Below are 16,900 nucleotides of genomic sequence, written 5' to 3'. Positions count from 1 at the left end.
GCAAGGACACAGCTCCAGATATATTCATGCTCAAGATGGCACTGGCAATGGCCTTATAACCAGTTTTCTCATCAATACATGGGAGAAGGAATCAAGATCCCTTCCACCCTTCCATTTGCATTTGCTGTCACCATACAAATACTACTTATTTATGCTTATCCCTTCATAATCTCCCACATACAGCCTTGCTGCATCAACTCGTAATCTTTCCTGGATTCTGGTCTGTAGGGGTGAGGAGGACCAAAAGGACGGCCCATGGTCAGGATGAATGCAGTGGAGCATTGATTAACATTCAGGAAATCAGGGATGGGGGAAGTTGCTAGGTGAAGGTAGAAAGAGATTCGGGAAAGGAAGGGAAGTTTCTCCACAGATTTTATTTCCGAATGACTAGAGAGACATGATGGCAAAAATTATGATTGTTGTGGGCCAGTAGTGGTAGGGACGATGGAGATTACTAAGAGTTTCCATCCAAAGGAAAAGATTGGAAGGTGGTAGTCAGGAATCTTAAGGGGTGAGAATGGGTCCAGGTCCGGTAATGGACTAAAGAACAGAATATACTGACGGTGGGCAAATTCCAAAGCAGAGGGTGGGCACAGGGGTGGGTGTAATCCCCATGATGTCTTTTCTCCCCAGAGCTCTTGTTTGTCCCGGCCGTAAAACGATTTTCTGTGTCGTTTGCAAAGCATCCGACTAACGGTACGTTTGCTTCTGACTCAAAACCATCCTTCCTCACCATGTCACCTCCAGACACTTAACCTCTGAGTTCCGACACTGACTTTGCCTCTCCTCCCACTGTGTTGACACCCTGCTTTCTCACTCAACTAAGTGTCCCTCCTGGGACATTTCCCTTGAGACAACTTTAGCCTTGGCTGCAGCCTGGCTGACCTATCCCTGTGGCAACTCAGGGTCTGACTTCCATAATCATCATCGTCATCACCATTATGTCACTTTTGTCTACGTCACCACCAAAACATTGATTTTTTTTTTTCACTGTCCCTTTCCTATCACATGACTGCCAGGCGGTATACAGAGGTGATAATGATCCCTTTTTTAGAAAGAGAATAGTATTGCCTAGATTGGGCTCATTTCTTCTCTTCTCCCTTCCTCAGCGTATATAATGTTACCTTCCTATTTTTCTCTAACTCTTTCCATGGGGGTGGATGATAATTTGTTCATCTTCTGAAGAAATGCTGTAATTCCCGGTTCCCAAACTTACTTGTAAGGGAACGGGTCTTGAATATCTAGTTTCCCATCTCCATATGCCTATCTCCTGCCATTTTTGTGTACTTTGTGTGGCTCTTGTGCTCCTGACATCTGCTTTATGTCACTACTAACCTAGTACCTGGGCCTAGAAAATAAGAGCCCAGCTTCTTTTGGGATAAAGAGGAAAAGGAGTAGAAGATCATAGGGAAAGAAGAAAGAACCATACTTGTTTTTCTTCCTGTTGTATTTGGGATTAATTTGGTGCTGGGGATTGAGCCCAGGATCTCATGTGTAATATTTATGTGTTGTACCAGTGAGCTATACCATCAGCCCCTGTACCTTGAGTGTTTAAATGAAGTTTTTCAGTGAGGTTCTCGCTTATCAATGACAAAACTGTCTCAGAGAAGCTGAAAGTGAAGATTTGAGCTGTCTGCTGGGGATTCTGGGAAGGCCTAGGAATGAGTACATTGCAAGGACATTGAAGAATTAGATAAGCCCTCACTAAGGTAGAGAGTTTGGAGATTTGTGTTTAAAAAAAAAAAAAAATACTGGCCAGACACTGGTGGCTCAGACCTGAAATCCTAGCTATTTATGAAGCTGAGATCGTAGGTCAAAGCCAGCCTGGGCAGGAAAGTCTGTGAGACTCTTACCTCCAATTAACCACCAGAAAATGGGAAAGAAACACTGTGGCTTAAAGTGGCAGAGTGCTAACCTTGAGCAAAAGAATTCAGGGACAGTGCCCAGGCCCTGAGTTCAAGTACTATGACCGAAAAAGAAAAAACACAAAAACTGAAGAGTTCCAGAGGCCAGTGCTCATGTCTGTAATTCTAGCTTCTCAGAAGGCTGAGCTCTTAGGATCAGAATTCAAAGGCAGCTCAGGCAGGAAAGTCTGTGCCTGTGAGACTCTTTTATCTCTAGTTAACCACCAAAAAGCCAGAAGCTGTGGCTTAAATGGTAGAACACTAGCCTTGAGCAAAAAAGCTCAGGGTCAGCCGCAGGTCCTGAGTTCAAGCCCCAGACTGGGAGGGAGGGAGGGAGAGAGAGAGAAGAGCAAGAGAGAGGGGAGGGAGGGAGAGAACCAAACTTGAAGAATTCTGATCTCTGTAAGTTTGGCAGAAGAACCCTAGGCTCACTCCCTGTTGAACTTCTTTTCTTTTGTATCACACTTTGGGTTTTATTCTTCCTTGTCTCTCATCCTCAAGATAAATCCGGTTTTGCTATATATAAATTTCTTTTGTCCAAGAGTTAAGACTCTGAGGAAGGTAGAATTAACTTGACTTTCTCCCTGAAAAAAAACCTCCCCCTGCTGATCTCCTGTTGTCTAGCCAGTGGGAGGTTCTAGATTTTAGCCCTATCAGGCCCTATCTCTCTGTTAGGCGCTGCTGAAATCTCTCCCTAAGTTGATTAGTCTATGTTTGTTTAGTTTCCCTCTACCCCCTGGCTTTCATTTGTGCTGATGGCAGAGTCCCCATTCAGAGCCATGTGGCTATGCCTGCTCATTTAGCTTCAAGCTTTTCTGGCCATCATGTACTACAGCAATCACCCCCAGAATAAAGCCTTATGTATCAACCCCGAGCTGGGAACTTAAGTTCTATAATTTAGACCCGAAGGCCTTGAAATTCTAGATAAATCACACATCTCCTAGTTTCTTGGGCACCATAAAAAAAAAAGACCTAGGTTTATAAAACAGATCCTCAAACCTATATATCACCAATTCCTCAAAACTCTGGCTGGCAGAACTCACCAGGTGAAGAAAATAACCGATATTCCCATAAGGAGGTGAGAAGAAAGACCTGGACAAGTCAGATATAGTGCAGAAAAAGAAATCCGAGAGCTCTTTGAACACCTTGCATATGTTTCTCGTGTATAAGCTGGGAGACTAAATGTGCTTGTGAAGTCAGGAGCTGGTATCTAACTGTGGTAAGGAAAAATTTGGAGCTCTGTGTCTCTTGCTGAAGAAGATTGATTTGATTTAATTTGATCTTTAAGACTAAATTAAGCTCTACCCCCCTGGCTACAGTCTTGCTCAGCTAGACTCAGTGATTACAGAATAGTTGCTGTCTATAACAGCTTGTGGCAGATTATCAGCAGCAGTGTGCCCACCTACAGTCCCATCAGTACCATCTCCCTGCATGCTATCTGGCTTTGAAACAGCTGAGCAACCTGAATCTGGCTTGGGACAGGCAGCAAGGTCATGCTGTCTCCATTCTTGGATGCAAAAACGGTCCTCAGTTCATCCCTGCCTATTCTTGATAATTTTTTTTGTCATATCCTATGTCTGTATCCAAGAGACAATGGGGATGGCCCATCACTAGTAGCTGTACGCTGACCAAAATAAATAACAGGGCAAGGGAGGGAGGGAAGAGACTGTGGATCCTCCTCATCCAGAATGTCAGAGTGTGCCCAATGGATTGGTCAAGCCCTTATCTTCTAGGGGCCCACACAGCTGTGTGATCCATTGGAATAGTCAGTGTTCACTAAACTAACCTAGGTAGAGCTGAATTCTCTTTCGACATCCACACTAATGTATCTCTGAAGACCATTTGTTCGTGGGACCACTTCTAGCTGGAGAATTCTGAGCAGTCATTCTGAGCTGCCCTGACCCTGCCTTCTCTATACCAGTCTCCTGTACTCATGTTCTTACCCATCCTTATATCTGGTCTTAAGACACACACACACACACACACACACACACACACCAATACCTTTCCACAAGATCTTTCTCAGCTATTCCTCTTACTAACTCCTAGTGCCACTACCATATGCTTTTCACTGCCTTCAACCATTTGTAGCCGAATCTCATGCATCCACAAAGGTTACCAAGAGCTAAAACAGACAGGAGTCAGAATCAAAGCTCTTTCACTCACCAGCTAAAGGAAACCCAGTTGTTCTCATCAGCAGTGGAAACAAAATATAAAATTATCTCATTTTTAGCCTCTGTGATAGATACACAGTGTCATTCCATGTCCTGGAATATTTTTTAGAACAAGAGTAAGAGGATGATTAGCTAAAACTGATACTTTTTAGTGTCATTTTTTACATGCACTGTTTCAAGGGCATTCTACATCTGGTTTCCTGTCTGTCTTTTGTGCCAGCTGCCTGGCACTAGTCCCTGTCTATGGTCATCTTAGGAGTTGCTCCTTAGGGTCTTTCCTGAGCCTTCAAGAGCCTTTTTAGAATTAGATTTATCTTGACACCCAATACCATTCTTACGCCTCTTCTCTGAGTGACTTTGAACTGTTCATCTGTAGCCCAGCCTCATAAATCCAGTCTCCTGAAAATTGGGCTACAGTTAAGTTTGTCCAAGAATGACCAGGAACCCCGGAACCCAAGAAATCCCAGCCACAGAAGTACGAGCTCATTCCTACTCAGAATGGTGTGACTGCTCTCTGCAAGTACTGACCAAGTTGTGCTCAATGAAGAAGGAGAGGGACTTGTATGACGAGGCCTCGTTGGTCCTTTCTTGGAGCCTTACTGGGCGGCGCTCTTCTTCCTTGCAAGGGATGCCAGCGGCTCTGACCATCTCTGCTTCCTTCTTAGCTCACCTTGGATCTGAACGGCCCCCCACCCCCAACGCCCTGTCATGCTCCAAGTCAGTGCCCTCCTCATTCTGTCTCCCTGTTCTCTTTCTTTATCTTTGTGCTTCCTACCGTGATCTCCCCACCCCTCCAGAGCTGCTGGATGACCAGCACCCTGTGGTCCGGTTGCTGCGCAGTTTTTCCTCTGACTGCCCAAGGGGCCGGCCAGTCTCCTTGGATGCCACGCTGGCGCATCACCTGCACCAGTGCTCCTACCACCTACGCCTCTTCCGGAACTGGCTGCGCTCAGGCCAGGATGACCCCGAGTGCCTCTACGGTACCCCCTGTCACAGGCTGGCTGCTGCCACTACCCTGGCTTGGGACTGGTTGCTTTGCTTATTGCACTTCTGGCAGGACAGCCCATCTAGTCCTTTCTCCTATCTGCCCTAAGGTTATGTGACTTGCATTTGGTTGCTTGAATGGGATTGGGGCCAGGCTGCCTGGTAGCTGTAGCATTGGCTGCTCAACCCCTTCCTATTCTCCTTTCTCACTGTCCCCTAATGTCACCCGTCCCCTGATTCTGTTCAGAATAGGAGAGATCTCTTGTCCTGGAATCTGTTCTTACCTCTCTAATAATCCTCTGCGGCCACTATCTTCAAGTCCATATGTTTTTCTAACCACTGTGAGGAGCTGGAGAGTCCTCTGCCCTCCTGCCACTAGATCGTAGAAGGAAGCTGAGGCACTGCAGCCTCAATTATATTTTTGAGGCAAACAAAAGCTAGCATTTAGAAGATGATCAGGTATCATAGTTCAGGATGATGGGCTTTAGTCATTGTTGAATAGGAGCTTTAGGTCTTACGTACATATCGCTGTCCTGCCTACTCATAGTGCCTTTAGAGAGATGTAGAGGAGGCATTGGAAAGATTGAATTCTTAGAATGTGGTTGGGATGGTGTTTCTTGGCCCACCAATTGGGGTATTTTTTTTTCCAACAATAGTCTGTGGGACTAAGTTACTTATTTAGGTTTGCCTCTTACCCTACCCAGCCAGGTAGACCTATCTTGGAATTGTTGGGTTTGGAGGAAGAGAATCAGGATTTCTTCTTTTTCCTGTGAGTTTTGCCTCCTTTTCCTGATGGAGTAGAAAGATCCTTACAAGTCTGTAGCCTTCTAGTACAGCAAAAGGGAAAAGCTTCTTTATGTGATGGAAATGACCAAGAAAGAACTTCCATTCCCCACCCTGTTCATGCATGCAGCTTTCCTCAGCTGAGCGTCATGTGTACGTGCATGTTCTTTCAGTTTGCATCCAAGTATTCTAGCCTTTCTACCCACATCTTAAATTGCATGAACCCCTCTCCTCAGATCCCATGCCCTTTTCCCTAATCTGTTATTTTGATGTTTTCTCTTTTTTCTTTCTTTTTTTTTTTTTTTCATGATACCTGAAATCTGCTGTTTCTTCCCAGCTCCATGGCCTCCCTGCCTCATATTAGAGCTATAACTTCACCTCTGACCTCTGGATCATTGTTTTTATTTCCCTAGAAAGTTGAGAGCAATGTTAGTGTTGACCCTACTGGGATTCTGTTTATTTTTTTCCATGGAACATTTACAGGCTTTCTGTAGATAGGATGACAGATGATTTGATTTGCCTGGAGGCTTTAACAGGTAGACTTTTTAGGAAAGCTGGAGATGATATAAATAGATTTCCTAAGGGGCTCTAAAGAGTTCCCTGTCCTGGAAATCTCAGATACCCCATACTCTACAACGCCACAGACTTTCTCATGGCTCCCAGGGACTCTCCATGCTTCCAAAGGCCAGTTGGGGGGTAGGTCTGGCAGAAATAACATTGACTTTGCTCATCTTTTTTTCCAACAGGATTCGAAGGGTGCTCCATGGTGCCCACTATCTACCCCCTGGAAACACTGCATAATGCCCTCTCCTTACGTCAAGTGAGTGAATTTCTGAGTAATGTCTGCCAACGCCACACTGACGCCCATGTGCAGGCCTCAGCAGGTATGAATAATAATAATAATAATAATCTCATTCTGTACCCCAGCCTCTAACTCCATACCCATGGTTCTTAGTACAGAAGAAATAAATTTAAAAGATAGTTTAGCTGAGTGCTGATGACCCATACCTCAAATCCTAGCCACTCAAGAGGCTGAGAGATGAAGGATCATGATTTGTGGCCAGCCTGGGTAGAACAGTTGTTGAGACTTCATCTCCAAATTGTTCAGCAGAAAGCTGGGTCGGAAGCCTGGCTCAAGTGGTAAAGTACCTGCCCAGCAAGTGGGAGGCCCTGAGTTAAAACATCAGAACCACCAAACAATCACCACAACAAAAACAAACAAAAAACCAGAGATACCTATACATCCACAGAGATCCAAAAGTAGACTTAAAAAATCTATAATCACCAGGTGCTAGTGGCTCACTCATATCTTTAATCCTTGCTACTCAGGAGGCTGAGATCTAAGGATCCAGTTGAAAGCCAGCTTGGAAGCTGGGCACCAGTGGCTCACACCTGTAATCCTAGCTACTCAAGAGGCTGAGATCTGAGGATCACAGTTCAAAACCAGCTCAGGCGACTAACCACCAGAAAACCAGAAGTGGTGCTGTGGCTCAAGTGGTAGAGTACTAGACTTGAACTGAAGAGCTCAGGGACAGTGCCCAGGCCCAAAGCTCAAGCCCCATGACCAATCAAAAAAAAAAAAAAATAGAGAGGGGGGCACTGGGAAGGTGGTTCAGTGGTAGAGCGCTTGCCTTGCATGCATGAGGCCCTGGGTTCAATTCTTCAGTATCACATAAGCAGAAAAAAAAAAGCTGGAAGTGGCGCTGTGGCTCAAGTGGTAGAGCGCTAGCCTTGAGCTGAAGAGCTGAGGGACAGTGCCCAGGTCCAGAGTTCAGGCCCACGACTGGACCCAAAAAAAAAAAAAAAAAAAAGCCGGCTTGGGCAGGAGCTGGAGACTCTTACCCCCAGTTGAATCCATTCCAATATTTTATAAACTTTGAATTAGATTATTCTTATTAATTTTTGAGTGTTTTTCTGAGAACTAATACTTTATAAGATATGTGATATACAAATTGTTGAGCAATGTATGACTTGCATTTTTTGTCTCCTGACAATAATGTTCATGGAGGTAATAATTTTAATTTATTACATCTTTTCTTTCATAGAGTATGCCCATAGACTTTTGTGTCAGAAAACATATTGTCAATATGATCATACAACTTACCTTTTATTGATTTATTTTATTTTATTTTTTGGGGGGGTCCGGTCGTGGGGCCTGAACTCTGGGCCTGGGCGCTGTCCCTCAGCTCTTCAGCTCAAGGCTAGCGCTCTACCACTTGAGCCACAGTGCCACTTCCGGCTTTTTTTCATTTTGCTTATGTGGTGCTAAGGAATCAAACCCAGGGCCTCAGGCATGCAAGGCAAGCACTCTACCACTGAGCCACCTTCCCAGCCCCCAACTTACCTTTTATGTTTTGTACTAAAAGATTTAAATTTCACATTTAAATACATCTCTAATCTATTTTGAGGGTTTTGTTTTGTTTTGTTTTGTTTTTGTCAGTAGTGGGGCTTGAACTCTGGGCCTGGGCGCTGTCCCTCAGCTCTTTAGATCAAGGCAGGCGCTCTACACTTGAGCTACAGCACCACTTCCAGTTTTCTGAGTGTTTATTGGAGATAAGAGTTTCACGGACTTTCTTGCCCTGGCAGGCTTTGAACTGTGATCCTCAGATCTCAGCCTCCTGAGTAGCTAGGATTACAGGCATGAGCCACCAGTGCCCGGCGTATTTTGAGTTGTTTTCTAAGTTGTGAGTTACTCGTTAAGATTGCTTGTTCAGCCGGGCGCTGGTGGCTCACGCCTGGAATCCTAGCTACTCAGGAGGCTGAGATCTGAGGATCGTGGTTCAAAGCCAGCTCGGGCAGGAGAGACCATGAGACTCCTATCTCCAATAAACCACCAGAAAACCGGAAGTGGCGCTGTGGCTCAAGTGGTAGAGCGCCCGCCTTGAGCTGAAGAGCTGAGGGACAGCGCCCAGGCCCAGAGTTCAAGCCCCACGACCTACCAAAAAAAAAAAAAAGGATTGCTTGTTCAATGGGTCTGCCATTCTCCAAGCGGCATTTGTTGAAAAGGTTCTCTTATTAAGCTGCATTTAAGCCTTTGTCAAAGAGAGAGAAAATAAAGAACTTAAGCATGAAGAAATAAATGAAGCAAAAATGGTAAAATCATAATATGTTAAATATAGGAGATAAATGTATGGATATTGGTTGTGTCAGCCTCTCAACTACTTTTTGTTGTTGTTGGTCTTGGGGCTTGAACTCTGGGCCTGGGCAGTATCCCTCAGCTCTTTAGCTCAAGGCTAGCGCTCTACACTTGAGCCACAACGCCACTTCCGGTTTTCTGGTGGTTAATTTGAGATAAGACTCTAACTGACTTTCCTGCCAGGGCTAGCTTTGAACCTCTGATCCTCAGATCTCAGCCTCCTGAGTAGCTAAGATTACAGGTGTGAGCCACCAGCACCCGGCTTGTCAACTACTTTTTTTTTTAAGTTGAAAATAGTTTGGGCAAGGGTCCCCAGGATAAGCTGCTTTCCAGCTGGAGGAAAGGTAGGTTGACTTTGACTTGTCATTGAGAATCTGTAGTTCCTGGATTCTTCTTCATTTGTTTTTGTTCTCTACCTACACAGCCCTCTTTGACTCTATGCACAGCAACCAGGCTTCAGACAGCCCATTTTCCCCACCCCGTACTCTTCATTCACCTCCCCTGCAACTCCGGCAACGCTCAGAGAAGCCCCCTTGGTGTAAGTAATACCTTTGTAACTATCTAGACAAAGATCAAAAGGGATAGAGAGATTGATGGATGAGAGACTTGTTGTATAACGGGAAGGAAAATGAGAGTTAAAAGACGAAGACTTGTCAGTGGTAGCTCATGCCCGTAATTCCAGCACTCAGGAGGCAGAAGCAGGAGGAGCATGAGTTCATAGCCAGTTTGGGTTATGTAGCTGTCAGAGAAATGACCACTCCAGGGAAGAAGAGATACCAGTGGTAATGGGAGGTAGGGATACAGGTGAAGCACTAGTGAGGAAAAATCCTTTCTTTATCACCCTGCTTCTAGGGAAAGACTGAAATCAAACATGCCTTTACTCAGACAGGCCAAAGCAAAGATTCATATTGCAGCATCATGATCAGCTGTTGTACAAGTTTGCTGCCTTCTGGTACTCTACTTGATTCCCAAGGTTTCAGATTGTCCCACATTTACCTGGTCTTTGCGCTTTTGTTTCTCTCCTGGAGTATGTATGAAAAGGCTTACACTTCTCCCTCTTCTGATTCTTTCTGACTCTTTGATTTGCGTGAATGAGACTACCAACTGAATACAAAGACAAATTGTGTATGTATGTATGTGAATGTGTGTGTGTGCTAATCCTGGGGCTTGAACTCAGGGTCTGGGCACTGTCCCCGAGCTTTTTTTGCTCAAGCCTAGAACACTACCACTTGAGCCACAGCACTACTTCCAACCTTTTCTATATATGTGGTACTGAGCAATCGAACCCAGGGCTTCATGCATGCTAGGCAAGCACTCTACTGCTGAGCCACATTCCTGGCCCCATTTGTTTGTTTGTTTGTTTGTTTGTTTGGTGGTTAATTGGAGATAAAAATCTCATAGACTTTCCTGCCTGGGCTGGCTTCAACAGATCCTCAGATCTGTTTCCTGAGTAGTTAGTATTTCAGGCATGAGCCACCTCTGACTCCTAAAGACAAATTTTATAATAGGGAGACAGAGCTTGCAGTTTTTCATTTTCTTTCATTTTTTTTCTCAGCCTTTCATTGGGAAACATTTTCTTTTAGTTGGTCTGTCTATACAAGAAACATTCTCCATGTCTTTTGAATCTGTCAGCCCAAACCATGTTCTTTTCTCTGTTTGAAACATGCCTCTTCTTTCCTTGAAGGGGGAAGGAAAGGGAGAGGGAAATGGAGAAGGAAAGAGAAAGAGAGAAAGAAAGAGAGAGAGAAATTGCAAGTTTAGAAATTGCAACTTTTCTATTTGTCTGTTGTTTTCTAAATTTGTCTTTATTGATACCATAGTACTTTAATATATAGTTAAAATACCATCTATAAATATGACACGTGCACATGGGAAAATAAGGGCATGGTTTGGTAGTATTGTACCAGCTAAGCAAGCAAGAAGTCCTGAGTTCAAATACCCAATGCTGAAAAGAAAAAAGGAGGGAGGGAGGAAACAGACTACTTGCCTACTAGAGGTCAAAGAAGAAGAGACAGGGGTTGGAATTATCCTGTGGTATACAGAAGTTGAACTGTCTAAGATCTTTATTCTTCTTTTATTAGCATATGCCAGTTTGTACAAAGGGGAGGGGCTCATTCCGACCTTTCTACACATGCATACAATGTATTCTGTCATTCTTCCTTACTCGCCCCTCTCCCCCCATTAAAACAATCTCAACAGGTTGGGTTGTTTTTTTCTTTTTTTATTAGAAATTTTATTTTATTAAAAAATATTTTTTTTTGTCTGTTGGGCTTGAACTCAGGGCCTGGGCGCTGTCCCTCAGCTCTTCATCTCAAGGCTAGCGCTCTATCACTTAAGCTACAACACCACTTCCAGTTTTCTGGTGGTTTATTGGAGATAAGAGTCTCACAGATTTTGCTGCCTGGCCTGGCTTTGAACCGTGACCCTCAAATCCCAACCTCCTGAGTAGCTAGGATTACAGGCGTGAGCCATGGGCGCCCGGCTGTTCCTCAATTTTTATGCTCAAAGCTAGTGCTCTACCACTTGAGCCACAGCTCCACCTCCTTTCCAGTAATTCTGTCCTCCAGATCTCAGCCACCTGAGCAGCTGGGATTATAGGCAGGAGCCACCAACACCTATGGAATCTTAGCATGGTTTTGATTTGCATATATGGCTAAAGATGTTGAACATTTCTTCATATTTTTTATTGTTTTATCTTCCTCCCATCCTTTTTTGTGCTAGTATCAGGACTTGAACTCTAGGTCTTTAACACTCAGCTTTCTTTTTCACTAGCCTAGTACTTTACCACTTGAGCCACACCTCTAGTTTAGTATTTTGCTGGTAATTAGAGATGGAGTCTCTCCCAGACTTTTCTACCCAGGTTTGACTTTGTCTGTCCTTCCTTCCTTCCTTCCTTCCTTCCTTCCTTCCTTCCTTCCTTCCTTCCTTCCTTCCTTCCTTCCTTCCTTTCTCTCTCTCTCTTTCTTTCTTTCTTTCTTTCTTTCTTTTTTTCTTTCTTTCTCCCAGTCCTGTGGCTTGAACTCAAGGCCTGGGCACTGTCCCTGAGCCTCTCTGTGCTCAAGGCTAACGCTCTACCACTTGAGCCACAGTGCCACTTCCAGTTCTTTCTGTTTATGTCATACTAAGGAATCGAACTCAGGGCTTCATGCCATGCTAGGCAAGCACTTTACCAAATTCTCAGCCCACTGGTTCATGTTTTGTACATAATATCTGCAGTCCTGAAGCCAGGCGCCGGTGGCTCACGCCTGTAATCCTAGCTACTCAGGAGGCTGAGATCTGAGGATCTCGGTTCAGACCAGCCCAGGCAGAAAAGTCCATGAGACTCTTTTTTTTTTTTTGGTTGGTCGTGGGGCTTGAACTCTGGGCTTGGGCACTGTCCCTGCATGCCTCAGCTCAAGGCGAGCGCTCTACCACTTGAGCCACAGCGCTACTTCCTGTCTTCTGGTGGTTTATTGGAGATAAGAGTCTCACGGATTTTTCTGTCTGGGCTGGCTTTGAACTGCAATCCTCATATCTCAGCCTCCTGAGTAGCTAGGATTACAGGTGTAAGCCACCAGCGCCCGGCAGCATGAGATTCTTATCTCCAGTAAACCACTCAAAAACTGGAAGTGGCGCTGTGGTGCTGTGACTCAAGTGGTAGAGTGCTCGCCTTGAGCTGAAGAGTGCAGGGACAGCACTCAAGCCCAGAGTTCAAGCCCCATGACCAACTAAAAAAAGATATATATGTGTAGTCCTGTAGCACTTTATGTTCTACGATCTAGAGGGCCTAAACCTTAGGTTAACCTTGGGGGTGTGTTTCTGATATAGCCTGTGAAGCTTGGAATCTTATATAAAGATTCGTATGATTATTTTCAATAATTCATGACTTTTACTAGTGTCTCAAAGGGATCAGTAACTTCTCCCCACAGTCTAGTTAAGAACTTCTAACACCAGGTGCCAGTGACTCATGCTACTAGCATGATACTAATACTCAGGAATCTGGGATCTGAGGTTGTGGCTCAAAGCCAGCCAGGGCAGAAAAGTCCATGAGACTCTTACCTCCAATTGACCACCAGAAAACCAGAAGTGGTGCTTTGGCTCGAGTGGTAGAGTGCTAGCCTTGACCTGAAGAACTGAGGGACAGAGCTGAGGCCCAGAGTTCAAGCCCCACAACTGATGGAAAATAAAAACCAAAAACAAACAAAATCTTCTGAGCTGGGGGCTGGGGGCTCACACCTGTATTCCTAGCACTCAGGAGGCCAAGATCTGAGGATTGCAGCTTGAAGCTAGCCAGGACAGGAAACTCCATGAGATTCATTCTTTTCTTTTCTTTTCTTTTTTTTTTTTTTTGTCGGTTGTGGGACTTAAACTCTGGGCCTGGGCGCTGTCCCTCAGCTCTTCAGCTCAAGGCAAGCACTCTACCACTTGAACCACAGCACCACTTCCATTCCATGTGATTCTTTTTTTTTTTTTTTTTGTCAGTTGGCCTGGGCACTGTCCCTCAGCTCAAGGCTCAAGGCTAGCACTCTACCACTTGAACCACAGCACCACTTCTGGATTTTTCTGCTTACGTGGTGCAAAGGAATCGAACCCAGGGCCTCATGCATGCAAGGCAAGCACTCTACCTCTGAACCACCTTCCCAGCCCTATTCCATGAGATTCTTATCTCCAGTATCAACCAAAAAACCTAGAAGTGGCACTGTGGCTCAAAGTGATAGAACAGTAGCCTGGAGCAAAAAAGCTTAGAGAAGGTGCCCAGGCCCTGAGTTCAAGCCCCACGACTGACACCCCCCCCCTATTATTTGGAGAATCCATGACAAGTCTTTTATTTTCAGGTAAACCATTTATTCCCTAGTGTTCTGACTTATCAAGTTTTCCTACATTCTGTGGTTATCTCTTAGAATACAAATAAGAGAAATACACAGATTTCTTTAAAGAATGATGTTGCCCTCATCCTCCTGTCTTCTCATTGCCCTCCCTAAACCTGTAGAATTAGGACCTCCAGAGAAGGAACCTGGTAATTTGATTTAAAAAAAAAAAAAAAAAAAGCCAGGCGCTGGTGGCTCATGTCTGTAATCCTAGCAACTCAGGAGGCTGAGATCTGAGGATTGCAGTTCAAAGCCAGCCCAGACAGAAAAATCCGTGAGACTCTTATCTCCAATAAACCACCAGAAGACAAGTGGTAGAGCGCTCTCATTGAGCTGAAGAGCTTAGGGACAACACCCAAGCCCAGAGTTCAAGCCCTGTGACCCGCCTCCCACCCCCAAAAAAAGCTACAATTTTGTCAGATAGCCCTAATTATGAAATGCTAGGCAATCTTGTTCATATACAGGAAAGTAGGAATCAGGAATCATGGTGGGACAGGAGTATATTTGTGTATGGGGAGGGAGGGGGGAGAATGAAGTAGATCTCACTCCTGAATCTTAGGTGAGCCTTACAACTATTCCTCTTCTATACATGAGGCTAGTGTGACAGTTCCTGAGTTGGGTAAATTCAGGAACCTGCCAAACTCAGAACTAATTCACACCCTTTCCCCCCCAAACCAAGAGCAATACAGACTATCTGTTCTAGCATTTGAGAATTTTGTATAGGCAGAGCCTACTCTTCCAGCTTGTATGACTTGGCCTCCCAACTTTGCTTTACAGATAGCAGTGGCCCCTCCAGCACTGTGTCCAGTGCTGGTCCTTCCTCCCCTACTGCAGTGGATGGCAACTCCCATTTTGTCTTTAGTGATCAAACCTCCCTAAACGCACATGCGACTGAAGAAAACCAAGGCTTTGGGCTGCTCCAGGAGGCCCCTGGGAATGGAATGCAAGAGTTTCCCATGGAAGGACAGCAAGACCTTTTGGAACCAACCCAGTCCCCTCAGGAGCTACCTGTAGAAACGAGCCAGCCAAAAGACCAGAAGGTTGCTGAGGAAATCAGCCAGCCATGCCAGGAGGTCTCTGTGGACGTTAGCATGCTACTCCATGGGTTCCCTGCAGCCGGTGGGGCCCTGGAACATGAAACCCTTGCGGAAGTTAGCAGACCCGCCCAAGAGATCCTTGAAGAGCTCAGCCATCCACAGCAGGCCTTTGCAGTGGAAGTTGGCAGGCTGGCCCAGGAAGCTTCTGCAATCAGTCTGTTATCTCAAGATATCCCTGAGGTTAAAGCTTCCCAAGAACTCCCTGAAGAGAGTGACCAGCAGGCCCAGGCGGTTCCCAAGGAAGTTAATCAGCAGGCTTGGGTGACCCCCGAAGTAACTGATCAGCTGCCTAAAGAGGATGTTCCCCAAGCTCAGTGTGTGCTTAGTGATCCAAACCCTCAAAGCCAGGCTGGAGTCCATGACCAACACTTACCCCTTCCACCAGCAACATGTAATTAATCATTTTCTCACTACGGATGTCACACTATCCCAGTCATTTGAGCCAGCAACCTTTTCTGTTGGCTCACTCACTGGCCAGAGCGAGGCTTTGACTCACACCAGAGGTGTCTGAGGAAGCAGTCCTCTTGGCATGAAGCATACCTGTGCTGTTGGTGCGCTCGGAGGTCGAGCCAGTCTCATGTTCCAAGTTGCCATTGGCTCTTAGCCATTAAACTTGAATAGGGTTTCCTTGGAGTGGTACCGGCCTGCCATTTCCTAACCTACTCTGAGCATCACAGAAATCCTAGATTGTTAAAGGAAATGCCACTTAACTGCTGAAGACACCATTAGGGGTGGACAGCAAAGGCTTAAGAAGAAGGCTTCAAGGTCTTTACCTTTCTGAGACATGTATACAATTTCTCGAGGCCCCTTTTGGATGACCTGTGCATTCAGAAGGCGTTTGTCTTTACTAGCACTCCTCAGGTAGGTCCAAGATGGCCATCAGAAACATCTAGAAAACAGAGATCCCTTCCCAAGCAAACACCACTCTTGCCCACTCGTCTTCAGACTGGACTTATGAGTATTTCCATGTCATGTCCAAGTGCCCCTCTGCCCTAGTCCTGGTCTTCTGGAAAGTTGCTCTAGGGATGAATGGGTATTGGAGTCTGTTGCAACTTCAGAGTAACTACTTATAACTCTCTGGGGTCGGTGTGTGTGAAGTTGGGCCACCTGTTATTGTGAGCAGACTGGCTTAGAAGATGCTGGAAAAAAGAGAATCAGGTTGTTTTAAGCAGTTAGCAGAGATGAATATTGTACAGACATGAATAAAGATTTAATATATATATACATATATATATATATATATATATATATATATTTCTGTAGTTTGCCAGGGACAGACTGGCCAAAGACCAAACACTCCAGAGTCCCCAAGAAATGTGTCCTTTTATCATGTGTCTTTAGGACCAGATATGATTTATGAAGCTTTTCCCAAAGACGTAGGGATGGGAGTAAGGGTAGGTAGGAGGGTTGATACAGTCAGTCATTGGAATCTGGGGCCGGAACGTTATGAGTGCTCAATAAACATGAAATAATGAGAATGACGGTGGTGATGATGTCCTTGTGAATTTAAGAATGACTATAAGTGTGAGCCAGTTGTGTCTGTGACTGACTATAGCTGAGCAGGAATGGGTTATAAAACTATAGCTATATGGCATCCTAGAAGGTACCTCCTATAGCAAAGCACCATCACATATGGTGTTTCTAGTACCAATTATCTCTAGCTCTCTTAGGGCCTGTCAACTCTTTACCTCTTTAGCATCCCCCTCGCCCCTGTCCAGAGTATCATATCCTTTTTTTTTTTTTTTTTGTCGGGGCTTGAACTCTGGGCCTGGGCGCTGTCCCTCAGCTCTTCTGCTCAAGGCGAGCGCTCTACCACTTGAGCTATGCTATAGCGCCACTTCTGGTTTCTAGTGGTTTATTGGAGATAGGAGTCTCACGGTCTTTCCTGTCCAGGGTCTCACGGTCTTTCCTGCCCAGGCTGGCTTTGAACTGCAGTCCTCAGATCTCAGCCTCCTGAGTAGCTAGGATTACAGGC

At 45.2% G+C, this 16,900-nt stretch overlaps 1 protein-coding gene across 23 annotated transcripts in view; it reads left to right on the top strand.

Moving 5' to 3' along the window:
* Ppip5k1 (diphosphoinositol pentakisphosphate kinase 1) overlaps positions 1-16,407 on the top strand; it is a 44,093-nt gene extending 27,686 nt beyond the window's left edge. For 13 of the 23 annotated variants that reach the window (XM_070005957.1, XM_070005951.1, XM_070005955.1 and 10 more), the window contains 4 exons: positions 634-696; positions 6,592-6,729; positions 9,406-9,519; positions 14,606-16,407. In XM_070005957.1, coding sequence (XP_069862058.1) covers positions 634-696; positions 6,592-6,729; positions 9,406-9,519; positions 14,606-15,324 — 1,034 coding nt within the window. In that variant the 3' untranslated portion in view covers positions 15,325-16,407. Of the gene's footprint in view, positions 1-633; positions 697-4,875; positions 5,059-6,591; positions 6,730-9,405; positions 9,520-13,442; positions 13,540-14,605 lie in introns of those variants that run through there. The other 10 variants (XM_070005959.1, XM_070005966.1, XM_070005963.1 and 7 more) reach the window with 3 other exon arrangements.
* The last annotated feature ends 493 nt before the right edge of the window (positions 16,408-16,900 follow it).

The sequence above is a fragment of the Dipodomys merriami genome, unplaced genomic scaffold (assembly GCF_024711535.1).
Source record: "Dipodomys merriami isolate MVZ:Mamm:240054 unplaced genomic scaffold, mDipMer1.0.p SCAF_69, whole genome shotgun sequence".
NCBI lineage: Eukaryota > Metazoa > Chordata > Mammalia > Rodentia > Heteromyidae > Dipodomys > Dipodomys merriami.
The sequence above is the reverse complement of the archived record's forward strand: the minus strand, read 5'-3'. Positions and strand labels throughout refer to the sequence as shown.